General features: G+C 45.3%; 1 protein-coding gene across 1 annotated transcript in view; it reads right to left on the bottom strand.

Moving 5' to 3' along the window:
- Positions 1 to 16,600, bottom strand: part of ODF2 (outer dense fiber of sperm tails 2) — a 385,587-nt gene that overhangs the window by 290,863 nt on the left and 78,124 nt on the right. Inside the window, exons 4-6 of the mRNA XM_029613214.1 lie at positions 6,798 to 6,968; positions 6,569 to 6,699; positions 2,612 to 2,639 (exon numbers count right to left, since the gene is read on the bottom strand). Coding sequence (XP_029469074.1) covers positions 2,612 to 2,639; positions 6,569 to 6,699; positions 6,798 to 6,968 — 330 coding nt within the window. The remainder of the gene's footprint in view (positions 1 to 2,611; positions 2,640 to 6,568; positions 6,700 to 6,797; positions 6,969 to 16,600) is intronic.

Genomic DNA, 16,600 nt, shown 5'->3' with positions numbered 1-16,600 from the left:
TTTGATGGAGCTTAGATATTCTGGGATAGAGTTCCATTCTTTTGGTCCGGCAATAGAGAAAGCTCTATGTCTAGTAGAGGATAGTTTTGCAGAGGAGAGAGGAGGAATGAATAGCTGTAATTTGTTAGAAGATCTTGAAGAGCGGGGTGGTTTGTGGAATGTAATCATGTTGTCTAGGGATGAGTTGTTGTCTTTGTAAATTTCGTTATGTAGTATGGATAGGGATTTGTATCTAATTCTTTGTGAAATAGGTAACCAGTGAAGGTTTTTTTAGGGTTGGAGAGATGTGGTCGAACTTATTTATTTATTTATTTATTGTTTTTTGTTATACCGAGTTTCATGATAGGCATCACATCAACCCGGTTTACAAATAACAAGGAGTGTAAAGCATAACGTAACGTAAAAAACAATATTTTCAATAAGAACCTTGAACTTTAAATACAGTGAATCAGAAAAAGGGAGAGGGAAAGTTACAAAAAACAAGGAAAATAAACTTGGGATGGAAGGGGAGAAATTGAACAGCACAATATTTACATTTCAGCCTATTGATACATTAGAATAGCAAGTGAAAAAAATAAGACTATGAAACGGTACATAGGTAATCAAATGAATAAATATGACACAGTTGTGAATGGTAATAGTATGATAAATATTCAGCAGGAATTAGTGAGAGAGGGTTTGAGGTTGGTTGATTCGTGTTTACATTCCATTATTGCATACGAGTTAGTGCTAGTGAGAGGAGGTTTTATTCAAGGCTTGGAAATGCTTTTTTGAAAAGCCAAGTTTTTAGTCTTTTCCTAAATGTTAAAGAGCATGGCTCTTGTCTCAAATCAGGTGGGATCGAGTTCCAGAGAGCTGGACCTGCTGATGAGAAGGCTCTGAGACTCAAGGATTTATGTTGGTAGGTTTTGGCCTTAGGAATTTGGAGTGACTCTTTGTAGTGTTCCCTGATAGGCCTGGCGGAGGTGAATTTTTTAAGTGGTATTTGTAGGTCGAGTTGCGTGTGTTGGTTGATAGTTTTGTAAATGATGTTAATGGTTTTGTACATGATTCTATAGTGGATCGGAAGCCAATGGAGGTTTTTGAGAATAGGTGAAATGTGGTCAATTTTCCTGGAATTTGTAAGGACTCTGGCTGCAGAGTTCTGAACCATTTGTAAAGGTTTGGTGTAAGAAGTTGGGAGGCCTAATAGTAATGAGTTGCAATAATCTAGTTTGGAAAAGATTATTGCTTGCAAGATTGTTCTGAAGTCCTGAGTGTGAAACAGCGGTTTTATTCTTTTCAGGATATGTAATTTGTAGAAGCAATCTTTGGTGGTTTGGTTAATGAATGTTTTGAGGTTGAGACGATTGTCTAGGATGGCTCCTAAGTCTCTTACGTGGGTTGTTTGAAGGAGTGTGGGTGGTTTAGGAAGTGTGTTATTGTTTTCCGGTGATATGAGCAGGAATTCTGTTTTCGAAGCATTGAGTACAAGGTTTAGACTGTTGAGGAGAAGTTTAATTTCTAATAGGCAACTGTCCCAGTATTCCATTGTTTTTGAGATTGATTCTTTTATAGGGATTACGATCTGTACGTCGTCTGCAAAAAGGAAATGTTTCAGGCTTAATTTTGTAAGTAGTTGGCAGAGTGGTAGCAGGTAGACATTGAAAAGGGTGGGTGAAAGTGATGATCCTTGCGGCACTCCTCTATTAGAAGGGTGGTATTGGGATTCTTTATTATGAATTTTGACTCTGTATCCTCTGTTTTCTAGAAATGTTTTGAACCAGTTTAGTGTGGCACCTGTTAAACCAATGTTTGCCAGCTGTTTTAGAAGAAGGGTGTGGTTGACGGTGTCAAAGGCCGCCGAGAAGTCAAGGAGGATTAGTAAATATGCTTGGCCTTTATCAATACCAGAGAGTAGGTAGTCCATGAGTGAAATTAGTAGCGTTTCGGTGCTTGCGGCTTTGCGAAAACCATATTGGTTTGGGGACAGAATACTGTGGTCCTCTAGGTAGTTGGATAGTTGGGTGTTTACCAGTTTTTCCATGATTTTAGCTATAAATGGTAGGTTGGAAATAGGGCGGAAGTTGTGGGGATCACATGCATTTAGATTTGGTTTTTTTTAGCAGTGGCTTGATTGAGGCAGTTTTTAGGTCATCTGGGTAGATGCCATGTGATAAGGAGCAGTTTATAATATCTGCTAGGGTTTTTGCTATTGTGTCCGGGATAAGAAGAAGCATTTTGGTAGGGATTTGATCAAATGGGTGTGATGATGGTTTCATTCTTTTTAATACATTTTGTATCTCTGTGATTGTGATGGGTTCAAAGGCATTAAGCTGGATGTCTTTATTTTGGGGAAGATATGTGTTATCTGGAGACGTAGTGTTTGGAATCAGCTGATTAAGGAGATCCGATATTTTTTTGTTAAAATGAAGAGCCAATTCGTCTGCTTTAGTCTGGGCTTGTTCGGGTGGTATATCTGGAGTGATAGGTTTAGTGAGGCTGGAAACGAAGGCGAATAGAGCTTTTGAGTCAAAGCTGAGATGATGAACCTTTCGGGCATAGTAGTCTCTTTTGATTTTCAACGTGGTACTTTTGTAAAGATGGAGTGATCGAATGGATTTTATTAAACTTCTTTTTTATTAAACTTTTTTATTAAACTTCTTTTTATTTTATTAAACTTCTTTTTTATTAAACTTCTTTTTTCCGGTTAGTATTCGTGCAGCAGCATTTTGAAGTAATTGTAGTGGTTTTAGGGATGATTTAGGTAGTCCTAAGAAAATAGCATTGCAATAATCTAGACTTGAGAAGATGAGGGTCTGAAGAATTGTTCTGAAGTCATTCGGATACAGTAATGGTTTGAGATGTTTTAGGATTTGGAGTTTATGAAAGCCTTCTCTCGTTTTTATGGCAATGCAATTCTTAAGGCTCAGGTCATAATCAATCCAAATGCCAAGATCTTTTATTGGATTTTTCATTTGTATTTTGGAGTTGTCAATTTGGATGTATGGAATTTGGGAGGTTTGGGTATAGAAGTTTCTTTTTAATAAAATCCATTCGGTTTTGTTCATATTTAGGCATAGTTTTAATTGGTTGAGGAAAGTTTTTTGTTTTTTTTTTTACATAACCCAAGACAGCTTTTCAATTTATTACACTGGCCAAGAAAAAGAGGCTGTCTGGGGCAATTGTAGCATTGAACCCAAACAAGGATTTTGATAGGATTCGCTAGCCTTACCTATTCATTGTGTTAGAGAAATGAGTTTATACAGTGGATTCGTACATTTCCCACTGGGTGTCTGTCTTGGTTAATGGTGCATGGACTTCTTTTATAATGTGGAATGAAACTAAACAGGGGTATCCCATCTCTTCTCTCCTCTTTGATATGGCTATCAAACCCCTGGTGCAGGCTGTTAGGTGTATAGGCAAATTGAGGGTTTCAAGATAAATAGTGAGGAACATATACTGATGAGGTCTCTCTCTTGCTATCCCAAGTAGGGATTACTGCTTCTGCTTTAAATAAAACTTATGTCTGATTAGGGGGTAAGTGTCTGGTTACCACACAAAATATGAGAAGTCAGAAATGCTTTTAGTGAATCATAGACATGCAATTCCCCAATGCTTGGCTGACTTTAACAAATCATCTATTTTCCGCAATACCTCTGGAAGAGTATTCCAAGCCACAGGAGCAGCCAGGGAGAAGGCCCTGGCTGCTCCTGTATCAGTCAAATGGGCAGTACTCTTCCCTGGCTGATTACTTCTTGCCTCTCTAAATTTAGGTCTGTTGGAATCCGGTCTACAAGTTCCCTTGGATTTGTCCTCTGGCAACTTATGAGACTTCGACTCATCCAAATGCTTTACCAACTTCTTCAAGCCTTCCCCAAATAAACTTTCCCTAGAAGGGCAGCTTACCTAACCAGGACTTAGACCATACATCTGCCACAACAAATGCCTAGCTAAGATAAACTACATACTCTGGCCAAGGTCTGAATAAGATAATAGAGTGCATCCACTAAGGTGGAGAGACTGGTTTCCAGGCTTTATACCTCTTGCACCATTAAACCTTCCTCAGCACCACCACTGGAATTTGCAACACTTAGCACAAATTTGCCCTAGATCAGGGATGGCCAACTCCTGTCCTCAATAGCCACAAACAAGTCTGGTTTTCAGGATTTCCACAATGAATATGCACAAGAGAGATTTACATACCCTGCCTCCACTGTACGCAAATCTCATATTTATGTTCATTGTGCATATCTTGAAAATTAGGCCTGTTTGTGACTCAAGGACTAGAGTTGCCCACCCTTGCCCTAGACATATACTTACTACAAATCACTGCCCTGAGCACCAAGGACAACCCTTCAAAGCCCTGCTTAAGATAGATCTCTAGTTTTTTATCCTTCAAGGGTGCACTCCACAAGGAGGATAGTCTTTGTGACTGCAGAGACCAAAGCATCTACCTTAGGAAACTAACTTCTTTAAAGCAGTCTCAGGAAAGGGATAAAGTTTAGCCATGGCTTAGCCAACCTTTAAGCCTTCCCTCAGGGTCACCCACTCTGCAGGGACTAAGCTCACAACCCAAAGAAAAGGAAAAAATTTAGCTGGACCTCTGAGACCTTCCATAAAGGGGTACTCTCCCTCCTGGTAGGACTCTGTCTGTTTCTTTATACCCAGCTCTGCCATCACTAGCAACTACTTTCTTAAACAAACAAACCACTTGGGGATCCTCTCCCTTATTAGCAAAGATCTCTCCTCCTTTTCAGCGAACCCTATCCAGTTCACTCTCCATCTCCTGCCCAGCAGCAAACTCCTTCAGTGAACCAGCCCCCTCCCCTCGGATGCCACAGATGCAACCTCCAGGACCAACTGAGTTTCCCACCTGACCTGTTTTTCCTGAGTAGGAATAGGGGAAATCCCAGATGAAGCAGCCACCACTGGGGCTGGGTTTGCCTGGAGTCAAGCCCTGTTTAATTAAAAAAAAACTTGGTACATTAGCACCACAAATTCCCGAGAAAAGGACTCCAATGAAGACTGGACCAACTAGTCCTTTTGTCCCCAGAACTACCCCTGCTTCCTCCTGGTCTTGGTTTCCCTTGCCCCATGGTGTGCTTGGCTTCCACCTCCCCAACAAGAATAGTACCAGAGGCTCTGAAAAGACCTCCCTGCTCTCCAACTCACTGCAAAGGATGGGACCTAAAATGGCCACTATGTTTAATAAACAGAATATGTAAAAAAAAAAAAAAAAAAAAAATGGCCATCATACCTGCATCAAGGCTTGTACTCAACTTGGCTCTGAAGGATGACAGCCTATCAATTACCAGAAGGGCTGGATCTCCGCACGGCTCTCTTCCTCTAGTATAGGCATGGCAAAGACCTGACACTGTAGCACTCCTTTGCCAGCATCTACATACAAGTCACCATTTCCCACTCGCCACAGCAGCCTCCATGCCACTGAAGTCACGCAAACTATTTTAAAAAAATAACCTGCTTCCACCCTCTCCTCTCCCAGCACACCGCTAATTGCTCCCACACCAAAAGACCACAGGAGAGACAGCCATCTGATTGCTCCCCTTTTTAAATTTTTAACTTTATTCCCTGATAAATAAAGGGTATTTCCCTAGTCCAAAAGATCCTCCTTACTTGCAGAGTTTCAAGTCATTTAGTCCTTTCTTTTCACTTCGTGTGTGTGGGGGGGGGGGGGGGGGGAATGATAGAAAAAGAGAGGGAAAGAGGGAACCAGTACTACTGGTTTTCAGATACCCTTCACTAACAAGATCATGCCAGATAGGGACCACCAGCCCCACTCAACTAAGACAGCAGTTTCAAATGACTTAACCATTCTGGAGGCAATATCTCCACCAAAATCTCCAGACTACAGGCTTGGCACTTCTACCATCTACTGGAAACAGAGAAATACTGAAATGGCAAAATTTCTTATGTAGGCTGATTCCAGCAAAACTTTCATTCTCTGTCTCTGTATGCTGGTAGGGGAGAAAAACTAATGTGTCTGAACTATTCTGGTGGGATAATGAAGTATTTTTTTCACTGAATGCACAAGTAATTTGTAGAATTTTTTGCCAGAGGATGTGATGGAAGCAGTTAACATAGCTGAGTTTAAAAAGCATTTGGACAAGTTCCTGGAGTGAAAGCCTATAAACAGTTAATAACCATGTAGGCTTTGGAAAGTCACTGCTTATATCCCTGGGAGTAACAGGAAATAGATCTACTTTTTGGGATCTGCCAGACACTTTTGACCAAGAGAGGCTGTTGGACCCTTGATCTGACCCAGCTTGGCATTTTTTATGCTCTTATACACTCTGGGTATTTTTACCTGGGGGAGTGGTGGGATTTTGAGTGTTTATTTTATTTTTTTTTTTAAACATACATTCAACCTTTTAAAAAGTTTTGAAAATGACCCTCCCATGAGCTATCATTTTCTAGGATATGTCCCTCTGCATTTATTATGAATGCCTTCTGTAACTGCCTAGGAATATAGATAGTGCAGGCAATCAATATTTTTAAATAAATAAAATAAAAAAAAAATGTGAGTGAGGAAGAGGGGAACAGTCCTCCTGCAGTTGCCAGATCTTACATAGCAAATTCTTTCTTCCCTTTGATGCGGTCAATGCTCCGCCGCAGCCGTGTGTTCTCATTTTCCATTTCAGTCAGCTCCAGCGCTACCTCTGCTAGATCCCCCTTGTGATCCTTCTTCTGTAACTCCACCTGACCGGAACAAAAGTCCAGCAGTGAACAGAGCAAAAGGATGAAGAGCTCAGATCCAGCTCCCCACCCTCGCAGAGCACTGCCTAGAGTATCCTCACCTCACTCTTCGGCCTTCCCACCTCGCTCATCAGAGCGCTAATTTTTTTCTCATAGCTGTTGAATTTGCAGCGGACTGCGTCTTCCTCATCTGTAGACAGGTCACTGAGGTGCAGAGAGGAAATCATCTTCTCTGGGTCAGGTGGTGTTATTTCCAGGCGATGAGTCTGACCCTGTGAAAGGAAAGAAGCATGTCAGTTCAGATGTCACTTGAAACACTGTAGAGTTATTTTGTCACATGCCCTTCTCCTATAAACAGTTCTTAGTTATTTTTCCGGAGAATTATATTTAACACAGGTTCCTCCTCTTTCTGAATACAATTATCAGTGATTTCAGTAAAATGCTAATCATTTAGATTGCAGATTACTGGAGCAGAATTTACATAAGAACATAAGAAATTGCGCCATGCTGGGTCAGACCAAGGATCCATAAAGCCCAGGTTCCTGTTTCCAGCAGAGGCCAAACCAGGCCACAAGAACCTGGCAAGTACCCAAACACCAAGAAGATCCCATGCTACTGATGAAATGAATATTCTCCAACACCCACTGTTCAAGGGAAACCCTTGCTCGGTGGTTTTGTGCGGTGGCTATGTTTAAGGACAACCACTTTGTAATTGTCCCTCTTTATAGCCCTGTATATTACTCTATTATTATTCACTCTTTGTCTCCATTTTTTCTTTTTTTTATCATTTCACTTCGCCCTGGCTGCTTATCCGACCCAACCAACAATATTTTCTTTTATCGTGTACTTATCTAGGCTGCCACCCTTTTTGCTTCTTATGGGTTCAGATCCGCCTGCCCGACATTGGCCATGTTTCGGTAGGACGTTGCCTGCTTCAAGGACTGCGGGAGAACAATCTGCTGTGTCCGTACCGGGTTCACAGTTTTAAGACGTTTCTTGAACAGATAAATTCAAATTAAATACAATACAACCTGCCTAAAACTTATAAAACTATGTTTTACCATCTTTCAAGCTGTTGGTACTTACTGTTCACGTTTGTTCAATTTTCTTAAAGTGAGCGATGCCTTCATTTTCTTATTCCAGCATCTCTCTCTACTCTGCCTGCTTTTAAATCTACCGCGGGCTAACAACTGCTTGTCCCTCTCAGACCGAGGCTATCTCCGGTGCATCCAATTGATTTTGATTGTGATGAATATTTTCTCCAGATCCCTTCGTTTTTACTATCTATCTCCTGTCTATTTGTCCCTATTTGCTACATAACTTCTACTCATGGCCCGATTTTATCGGACTTATCCATTTAATTCGGTACCACCCACGAATATCAATTATCTCTACTAATATCATTGTCTCTCCTACTCTGTCTCGCGGACCTGATGGAAACCTGAACTTCACCACGTCTGCTACCGTTTTTTCCAAGTTACGCTGAATCCTGTTCAATCTCTGGCGGACCTGGTGGTGTTTTAAAATCCACCACGTCCGCTACCGTCCTGTCATCAGATTGCACTGGCTTGCTTTAGATCTATTAAGTCAATTTTTTATTATTATTTTGAATCATTTTGCTTTCAACCCAGCCATCCTTACTTATTTTTTAGATACTTTGTTTACCCACTTAAATTAAAACCTGATCGGCCCTTTACCTCATATTATTCACTATGCCAGACCCCTGGGAATTACCCACTGATTGCTGATTGCTTTTGTATTACATGGTTCTTACACGAGAAAATCGCTCGTTTAAGTGGGGATGTCATGAAAGCTACTAGACCTGATATTTCATGTATTTTATTGCCATACCAGGCAAATTATTCTGATGACAGGTGTGTTGTCTCCAGCCAGTGATCCTCTTTTAAACGCCTGCCGCTTTCCTCTGATGTCCCTGTTTACAATCCGTTAAGTCTATTTCTCCAAGGTGTGTGTTTCCCCATGGAATTGGAATTATGTTTCCCTACCTCTAATTCTTGAAGTGTATGCTTGGTGTTGTACACACTCCCTAAATCCTTCTTTTGTCTTTTTCTTTTTAGGATATGTACTACCAGTGTGGCAGCTGTTTCCTTATCTTCTTAGATTACTGATGGACCTGCCATTAACCAACTTCCAACGAATGTCCCCTTACATGTAGACAGACCAGTCAATTTCTCGGTTCAACCCTTTAGGTGCCACCGTGTCCCATGTATAAATAAACTGTTGTTCCATTTGTGTGAGTTTCAGGTTCTTGAACCTTTATCACGATTTGTGGACCGCTCCTTGTGTAAGTTCATACCACAAATCCCCTCATACATACGAGACTCCGCACACCTTATGACAATTCTACAAGATTACCAACCAGTTCGAGACTCAACGGGCCCCTCCCAGTTCCGACAATGATATTAGTAGAGATAATTGATATTCGTGGGTGGTACTGAATTAAATGGATAAGACCGATAAAATCGGGCTATGAGTAGAAGTTATGTAGCAAATAGGGACATATAGACAGGAGGTAGATAGTAAAAACGAAGGGATCTGGAGAAAATATTCATCACAATCAAAATCAATTGGATGCACCGGAGATAGCCTCGGTCTGAGAGGGACAAGCAGTTGTTAGCCCGCGGTAGATTTAAAAGCAGGCAAAGTAGAGAGAGACGCTGGAATAAGAAAATGAAGGCATCGCTCACTTTAAGAAAATTGAACAAACGTGAACAGTAAGTACCAACAGCTTGAAAGATGGTAAAAAATAGTTTTATAAGTTTTAGGCAGGTTGTATTGTATTTAATTTGATTTTATCTGTTCAAGAAACGTCTTAAAACTGTGAACCCGGTACGGACACAGCAGATTGTTCTCCCACAGTCCCTGAAGCAGGCAACGTCTTACCGAAACATGGCCAATGTCGGGCAGGCGGATCCGAACCGATAAGAAGCAATAAGGGCAGCAGCCTAGATAAGTACACGATAAAAGAAAAAAATTGTTGGTTGGGTTGGATAAGCAGCCAGGGGAAAGTGAAATAATAAAAAAGGATAAAAAAAGAAAAAATGGAGACAAAGAGTGAATAATAAAGAATAATATACGGGGCTATAAAGAGGGACAATTATAAAGTGGTTGTCCTTAAACATAGCCACCGCACAAAACCACCAAGCAAGGGTTTCCCTTGAACAGTGGGTGTTGGAGAATATTTTCACAAAGGGAAAGAGGTTGGTTGGTGATTACTGATGAAATTAATAGCAGTGGCTATTACCTAAGTAAACTTGATTAATAGCAGTTAATGGACTTCTCTCCAAGAACTTATCCAAACTTTTTTTGAACCCAGCTACACTAACTGCACTAACCACATCTCCTGGCAACAAATTCCAGAGCTTAATTGTGCATTGACTGAAAAAGAATTTTCTCCAATTAGTCTTAAAATGTTCTACTTGCTAACTTCATGGATTGCCCCCTAGTCCTTATCCGAAAGTGTAAATAACCGATTCACATCTACTCGTTCAAGACCTCTCATGATCTTAAAGGAAAATTAGTTCTTACCTGTTAATTTTCATTCCTGTAGTACCACGGATCAGTCCAGACTCTGGGTTGAGCCTCCTTTCCAGCAGGTGGAGACAGACTAAAACTGAAAGGCTATCCTATATGAGGATAGAGCCTATCCTGTAACCCTTCAGTATAACGAATGTCAAAGCAGAAAATAACAAAACCAGAGTAGGATCAAGCAAGTAACCATAAAGCTCAATGGAGCAGATGTAGAACAATGTAATAGATAAGGTATGACTAACCGCTCTTGCATATACTTAGTGCTGGGCAGCCAAGGCTTCCTGTGCATTTGCTCAGTATTCTTGCACAAAAAAGATGTGTGGAAATCTACAAATCTGCAAGAGAAACAAGCTTCGAGAGGACAGAAAAAAAGACAAACAGGGAAGGGCGTCTGGACTGATCCGTGGTACTACAGGAACGAAAATTAACAGGTAAGAACTAATTTTCCTTTCCCTGTACGTACCCAGATCAGTCCAGACTGTAGGATGTACCAAAGCTTCCCTAAATCGGGTGGAACCGAGACAGTCCCACTCGAAGCACTTACAGCCCAAAAGAACCAAGAAGCGGAGCTTGCACATCCAGACGGTAGTGTCGAACAAAAGTATGCAAGGACGTCCAAAGTGGCGGCACTGCAAATCTCCTGCAGAGAGACCGATTGACTGTCCGCCCAGGAAGTAGTTTGAGAACGCAGTGAATGAGCCATAAGGCCCTCGGGAACCGCCCGTCCTCGACAAAGAGAGGCAGAGGAGATCGCTTCTTTCAACCACCGCGCGATAGTGGTCTTGGAACCCGGCGTACCCCAAATGGGCCCTCTCCAGAGGACAAAAGATGACCCAAGACCCGAAAGCCATGGGTAACCTGGAGATAGTGAAGTAGAACTCGTATAGTATCAAGTTTACGGAAATCGTCCCCAGTCGCAGGGGAAAACGCAGGGAGTTCTGCCGACAGGTTGACATGGAGGTTAGAAGAACCTTCACTAAGAAGGAAGGGCCCATCACGAGGGATATCCCGGAATCGGAAAATTGCAAAACAAAAGGTTCCCGACAGGACAGCGCGTGGATCACCGAGATCCGAAGAGCAGAAGAGATAGAGACCAGAAAGACAGACTTAAGCGTAAGAGCTTTCAAGGTAGCGCGACGGAGAGGTTCGAACAGAGCTGCACAGAGGGCCCGAAGGATCAGACTAAAACTCCCCAACGGGCAAGCGGCAGAGAAGGTGGACGTAGATGCTTGACGCCCTTCAAGCACCATTCACATCCAGGTGGCCCGTTCAGTGATGACATTCTACCCGACCCAGGAGAGAGCCGAGAGGGGAGAAGATCTTCTTGGGGAAGAGAGGACTAACGAGATCGGGGCGGACAGCGCTGAGAAACCCGACTCCGCACAAACAGCTTCAAACACGTTCCAGATACACGCGTATGCCAGGGAAGTCAACTGTTTCCGGGCCCGCAACAAGGTGAAGATGACCTCCTCCTAATAGCCCTTGCGCCTTAGGCATCATCTTTCAAAAACCAGGCTGCTAGCTAGACAGGAGCGATCGGCCTGGTCGAAAAATACAGGTCCTTGACGAAGGAGCCGAGGAAAATGGCATAGCCGTAGAGGTCCGTCCGGCGGGAGGTTGAGAAAATCCGCGAATCACAGCCTGCGCGGCCACTCTGGTGCTACCAGAACCACGGGACCCCGGTGGAGTTCCATTCTTCTGAGAACTTTCCCAACCAGGGGCCACGGGGGGGGGGGGGGGGGGGGAACACGTACAGAAGGACGTCCGCCGGCCAAGGAGAGCCAAAGCATCTACACCCTCCGAGCCGTGTTCCCTCCAGCGGCGGAAGAACCAATTTGCCTTGAAATTGCAAAGGGTCGCCATGAGGCCCAGGTGGTGGGGGACCACCTGACGATGAGATTCATGGCTGCGTCAGAGTTCCCACTCCCCGGAATCGAGCGACGGACAACTGAGGAAATCGGCCTGAACATTCCCCTTACCCACAATGTGGGAGGCCGCTAGGCACTGTAGATGTTGCTCTGCCCAGGCGAAGAGACGGCTGGTTTCCAGGGCCATCAGCGGACTGCGGGCGCCTCCTTGGCGATTGACAAGCCACAGTGGAGGAGCTGTCGGACAAGACCCGTATCGCCTTGCCGTGGATGAGGGGGAGAAACTCCAGAAGAGCTAGGAACATCGCCCAAGCCTCCAACCGAATGATGTGCCAGCAAGACTGAGCTGTTAGTCAGATCCCCTGGGCGTACTGGGAGAGGCAGACCGCACCCCAGCCCGAGAGACTGGCATCCGTGGTTACTATCGTCCACTGAGGGACTCGTAGAGGCTTTCCCTGTAGCAAATGAGGAAGGGAAAGCCACCACTACAAGTCGGCGACGGTAAGGCCCAAAAAACAGGAGGACTGTGTGAAACTGTTCCGACACTGTCTGCCAACGGGACAGCAAAGCTTTCTGGAATGGTAGCATATGAGCAAAAGCCCAAGGGACAAGGTCGATGGCAGAAGCCAAGGGGCCCCGAGACCCGCAGGCAGACACAGGCCGCCAGACAAGGCAGCAAGACCCGACTCTGAAACCGGCCGATCAACTCGAGAACCTGCATGCGAGGCAAGAAGACCTTGTCCACCCGGTTGTCGAGGTGGGCTCCCAGGAATCCTAACTCCTGGGAGGGCTGAAAGTAGCTCTTGGAGAAATTCAGTATGCACCCGAGAGACACGAGGAGAGGTAACACGCGATCCACCGCCTGCCGGCGAGAGCCTCTGCCTTGGCCCTGACGAGCCAGACGTCTCGGTAGGGGAGAACAAGCATCCCTTTCTGGCGGAGAGCTGCTGCCACCACCACGACTTTGGTGAAGGTGCAAGGTGCTGTCGCGAGACCAAAGGGAAGCGCCCTGAACTGGAAGTCCCAGTGGAGGATGTGAACGCGAAGAGACTACGGTAGCCGCAATGAATCGGAATATGGAAACACGCCTCTGTCAAAGCAAGTGAGGCGAGGAACTCTCCAGGGTGAAACGGCACGAGGACCACTCACAGAGTTTTCATGTGGAAAGCAGGATCTTGAGGGCCCGGTTGACTCTTGTGAGGTCTAAGATCGGATGAAGACCCGTCCTGTTAGGGAACGACGAAGTAAATAAAATACTGGCCTGCGGCAAGTTTGCTGTCTGGAACCGGGACCACCACGCCCAGACACAGGGGCCAGGTGGGGGTTTGCTCCACTGCTTGCCGCTGGGACCGACCGCACGGGGAAATAGAAAAAGGATCTCGAGAATCTCGAGCAAAGCGAAGGCGTATCCGTCTCTGAGGACGTCGAGGACCCACTGGTCAGACATGAAATTGACCCATGCCACGAAAAACAGGGAGAGTCTACCGCCTAGGAAGGGGACAGAGGAAAGAGTCAAGTGAACTTCATTGTGTGGCAGGCGTAAGGATGGAGCGTGTGGGCTGGCCCTCACGAAAGGGATGGCGCCCACGGGAAGGCTGCGACCAAGACTGCGAGCAAGACGGAAAAACCCCCTGAGGAGTCACCCTGCCCGCATGGGGTATACAGTCTCTGGCCCAGATAACGTGGACAAGAGGGTGTAAAGGAACAGGATGGTTTCGGACGGTCCTTCGGAAGCCTATGGACCTTACTTTCCCCTAAGGAATCCATAGTTTCTCAAGGCCCTTGCCAAGGAGCAGCTTACCTTTAAACAGCAACGGATCGGCTGACCAATGGCGCAGCCAGAGGAGTAGTTTGGCTGACCTCGCCATAGTCATCGCTTTTGCCTGAACGTGGAGAAGGTCGTAAGCGCAGCCTCTGCCCACGGGGGGTCCCGTGTGCAGAGCAACTTTGAACACACCTGAGACCTGCCCACAGCATGAGACTGCAGCAAATAGGTGCATGCACCCCCAGCGCCAGGACATCAAAAATGCACATCACATGAGCCTTGAGCATGCGGACCTGTGCGGCTTTAAAAGCAGGGAAAACCTCCTGTATTGTGATCGCATTAGTAGTCCCCGGAGGGATTATTGTCTTTTGTTTTTTTTTTTTTTTAATCTAAGCATACCTCCGGGAGGGGGAGCTTATCTAGTGCACGGCCCGCCTAGAGTCCCGACTCGGGAGCGTTCCATTCCCACAGGCGCTACAACTTGTGCGTGGGATGAGAGGGGAAGGCGATTGCCGGATCCCTGATTCCCACCAGGACTGGGTCCACATCCTTGGAAATGGACCCGGTCCTGGCGGGAATACCCCTCCACCCCGTAAGGGGTGGAAGGGTATTCTCCACATCCGGATTAGCAGCAGGATCCAGGGGTACCGGATCCACCGGGAGGTTGGGGGAAGGGCACTCCTGGGACCACCTGCGCCCCAAGGGACCCTGGGGGCTCCACAGCCGGTCTAACCGTCAACTGCGCGGAGCGAGGAATTATTTTTTTTTTGTTGGGGGGGTGCACCTTCCTCCTCTTCCTGCAGGCTAGCTAAATAAAATCTTCGCAGGAGGAGGGCAAAATCAGATACAAAACGAGTCCTGGAAGTCCCAGAGAGGCAAGAGGGTGACAGAAAACTCATCCTGGGGGGCCAGGGAGCTGAAATCGGGGGGTAGCTGCAAAACAAAAAACGCCCCCCCCCCCCCCAGCCCCAAGGAGCTCCGAAAATGGAGCAGACAAAAAATCCAAAATGGCCACCGTTCCCGGGCTTTCCCGACCTGGCCAAGCTCTGGGGAGTTGATCCCTGGGCTAAATTTGCCAGCCCTGCCGAGGAGGGACCTACCTCACCCGGCAGGGAGGCAAAGAAGAGGTCCCCTCGCTAAAAAACACGAAGGGGCTGGCAGAGAAGAGGCAGGCTGCCTGCCACGGCAAAGAGAGAGCCGCGCTGAAGGAAAAAAAAGGCTGCAGAGAAAAAGTTTGATTGACAGCCTGGAGGCCCGGAGTGAAGCAGGGGGGAAACCTGCTGACTCCTGCCTGTCTGGCTGCCGGTTCAACCCAGGTGGGGGAGAAAGACACAGAATATTGGTCTGCTGCTGTAAGTAAGTATTAAAAGCACTGGGAGCACTTTTAAACTTAAGCCTGTTTCTGTGTCACTTTTTTTTTTGTAAATAAACTGAGCACAGCAGCTTAACATTAAGACCCTTCGGCAGCCGGGGGGGGGGGGGGGGGGGGGGGGGGGGGGCGAGATGAGCCCTGGACAGACTCTGTCCCCACACCTGGAAGCGGTAATGGACACAGGCTATGCGCTGCACAAGGGGCAAAGCCCCCCTGAGTCCGACAAGAGCCAGGAGAAGGAACAGTCTCCTGAAGAAAAAATCCACAACTTCCTGACTAAACTTTTTAACTTTATTTTAACAGGAAGAAAACAACTACAAAATCCCTAAGGAATAAGTACTTGCTTGATCCCAGAAGGAAGGAAGAGAAAGAAGGCTGACTAGCCTAGATCAGGAGACCGAAGGGAGACATGCTGCACCTGCTGGAGACAGACAAATATTGAAGGGTTACAGGATAGGCTCTATCCTCATATAGGATATCCTTTCAGTTTTAGTCTGTCTCCACCTGCTGGAAAGGAGGCTCAACCCACAGTTTGGACTGATCCGGGTACGTACAGGGAAAGACCAATATCATATCCCACCTCAGCCGTCTCTTCTCTAAGCTGAACAGCCCTAACCTCTTCAGCCTTTCCTCATAGGGGAGCTGTTCCATCCCCTTTATCATTTTGGTTGCTCTTCTATTTACCTTCTCCATCGCAACTATATCTTTTTTGAGATGCGGCAACCAGAATCGTACATAGTATTCAAGGTGTGGTTTCACCATGGAGCGATATAGAGGCATTATGACATTTTCCGTTTTATTAACCATTCCCTTCCTAATAATTCCTAACACTGTTTGCTTTTTTGACTGCTGCAGTACACTGAACCGACGACTTCAAGGTATTATCCACTATGATGCCTAGATCTTTTTCCTGGGTGGTAGCTCCTAATATGGAACCTAACATTGTGTAACTACAGCAAGGGTTATTTTTTCCTATATGCAACACCTTGCACTTGTCCACATTAAATTTCATCTACCATTTGGATGCCCAATCTTCCAGTCTTGCAAGGTCCTCCTGTAATGTATTACAGTCTGCTTGTGATTTAACTGCTCTGAATAATTTTGTATCATCCGCAAATTTGATAACCTCGCTCATCGTATTCTTTTCCAGATCATTTATAAATATATTGAAAAGCACCGGTCCAATTACAGATTCTTGAGGCACTCCACTGTTTACCCTTTTCCACTGAGAAAATTGTCCATTTAATCCTACTCTCTGTTTCCTGTCTTTTAACCAGTTTGTAATCCACGAAAGGACATTGCCTCCTATCCCATGACTTTCTAGTTTTCTTAGAAGCCTCTCATGAG

The sequence above is a fragment of the Rhinatrema bivittatum genome, chromosome 8 (assembly GCF_901001135.1).
Source record: "Rhinatrema bivittatum chromosome 8, aRhiBiv1.1, whole genome shotgun sequence".
In the NCBI taxonomy this organism is placed as follows: domain Eukaryota; kingdom Metazoa; phylum Chordata; class Amphibia; order Gymnophiona; family Rhinatrematidae; genus Rhinatrema; species Rhinatrema bivittatum.
This window is presented reverse-complemented; position numbering and strand designations above follow the sequence as displayed.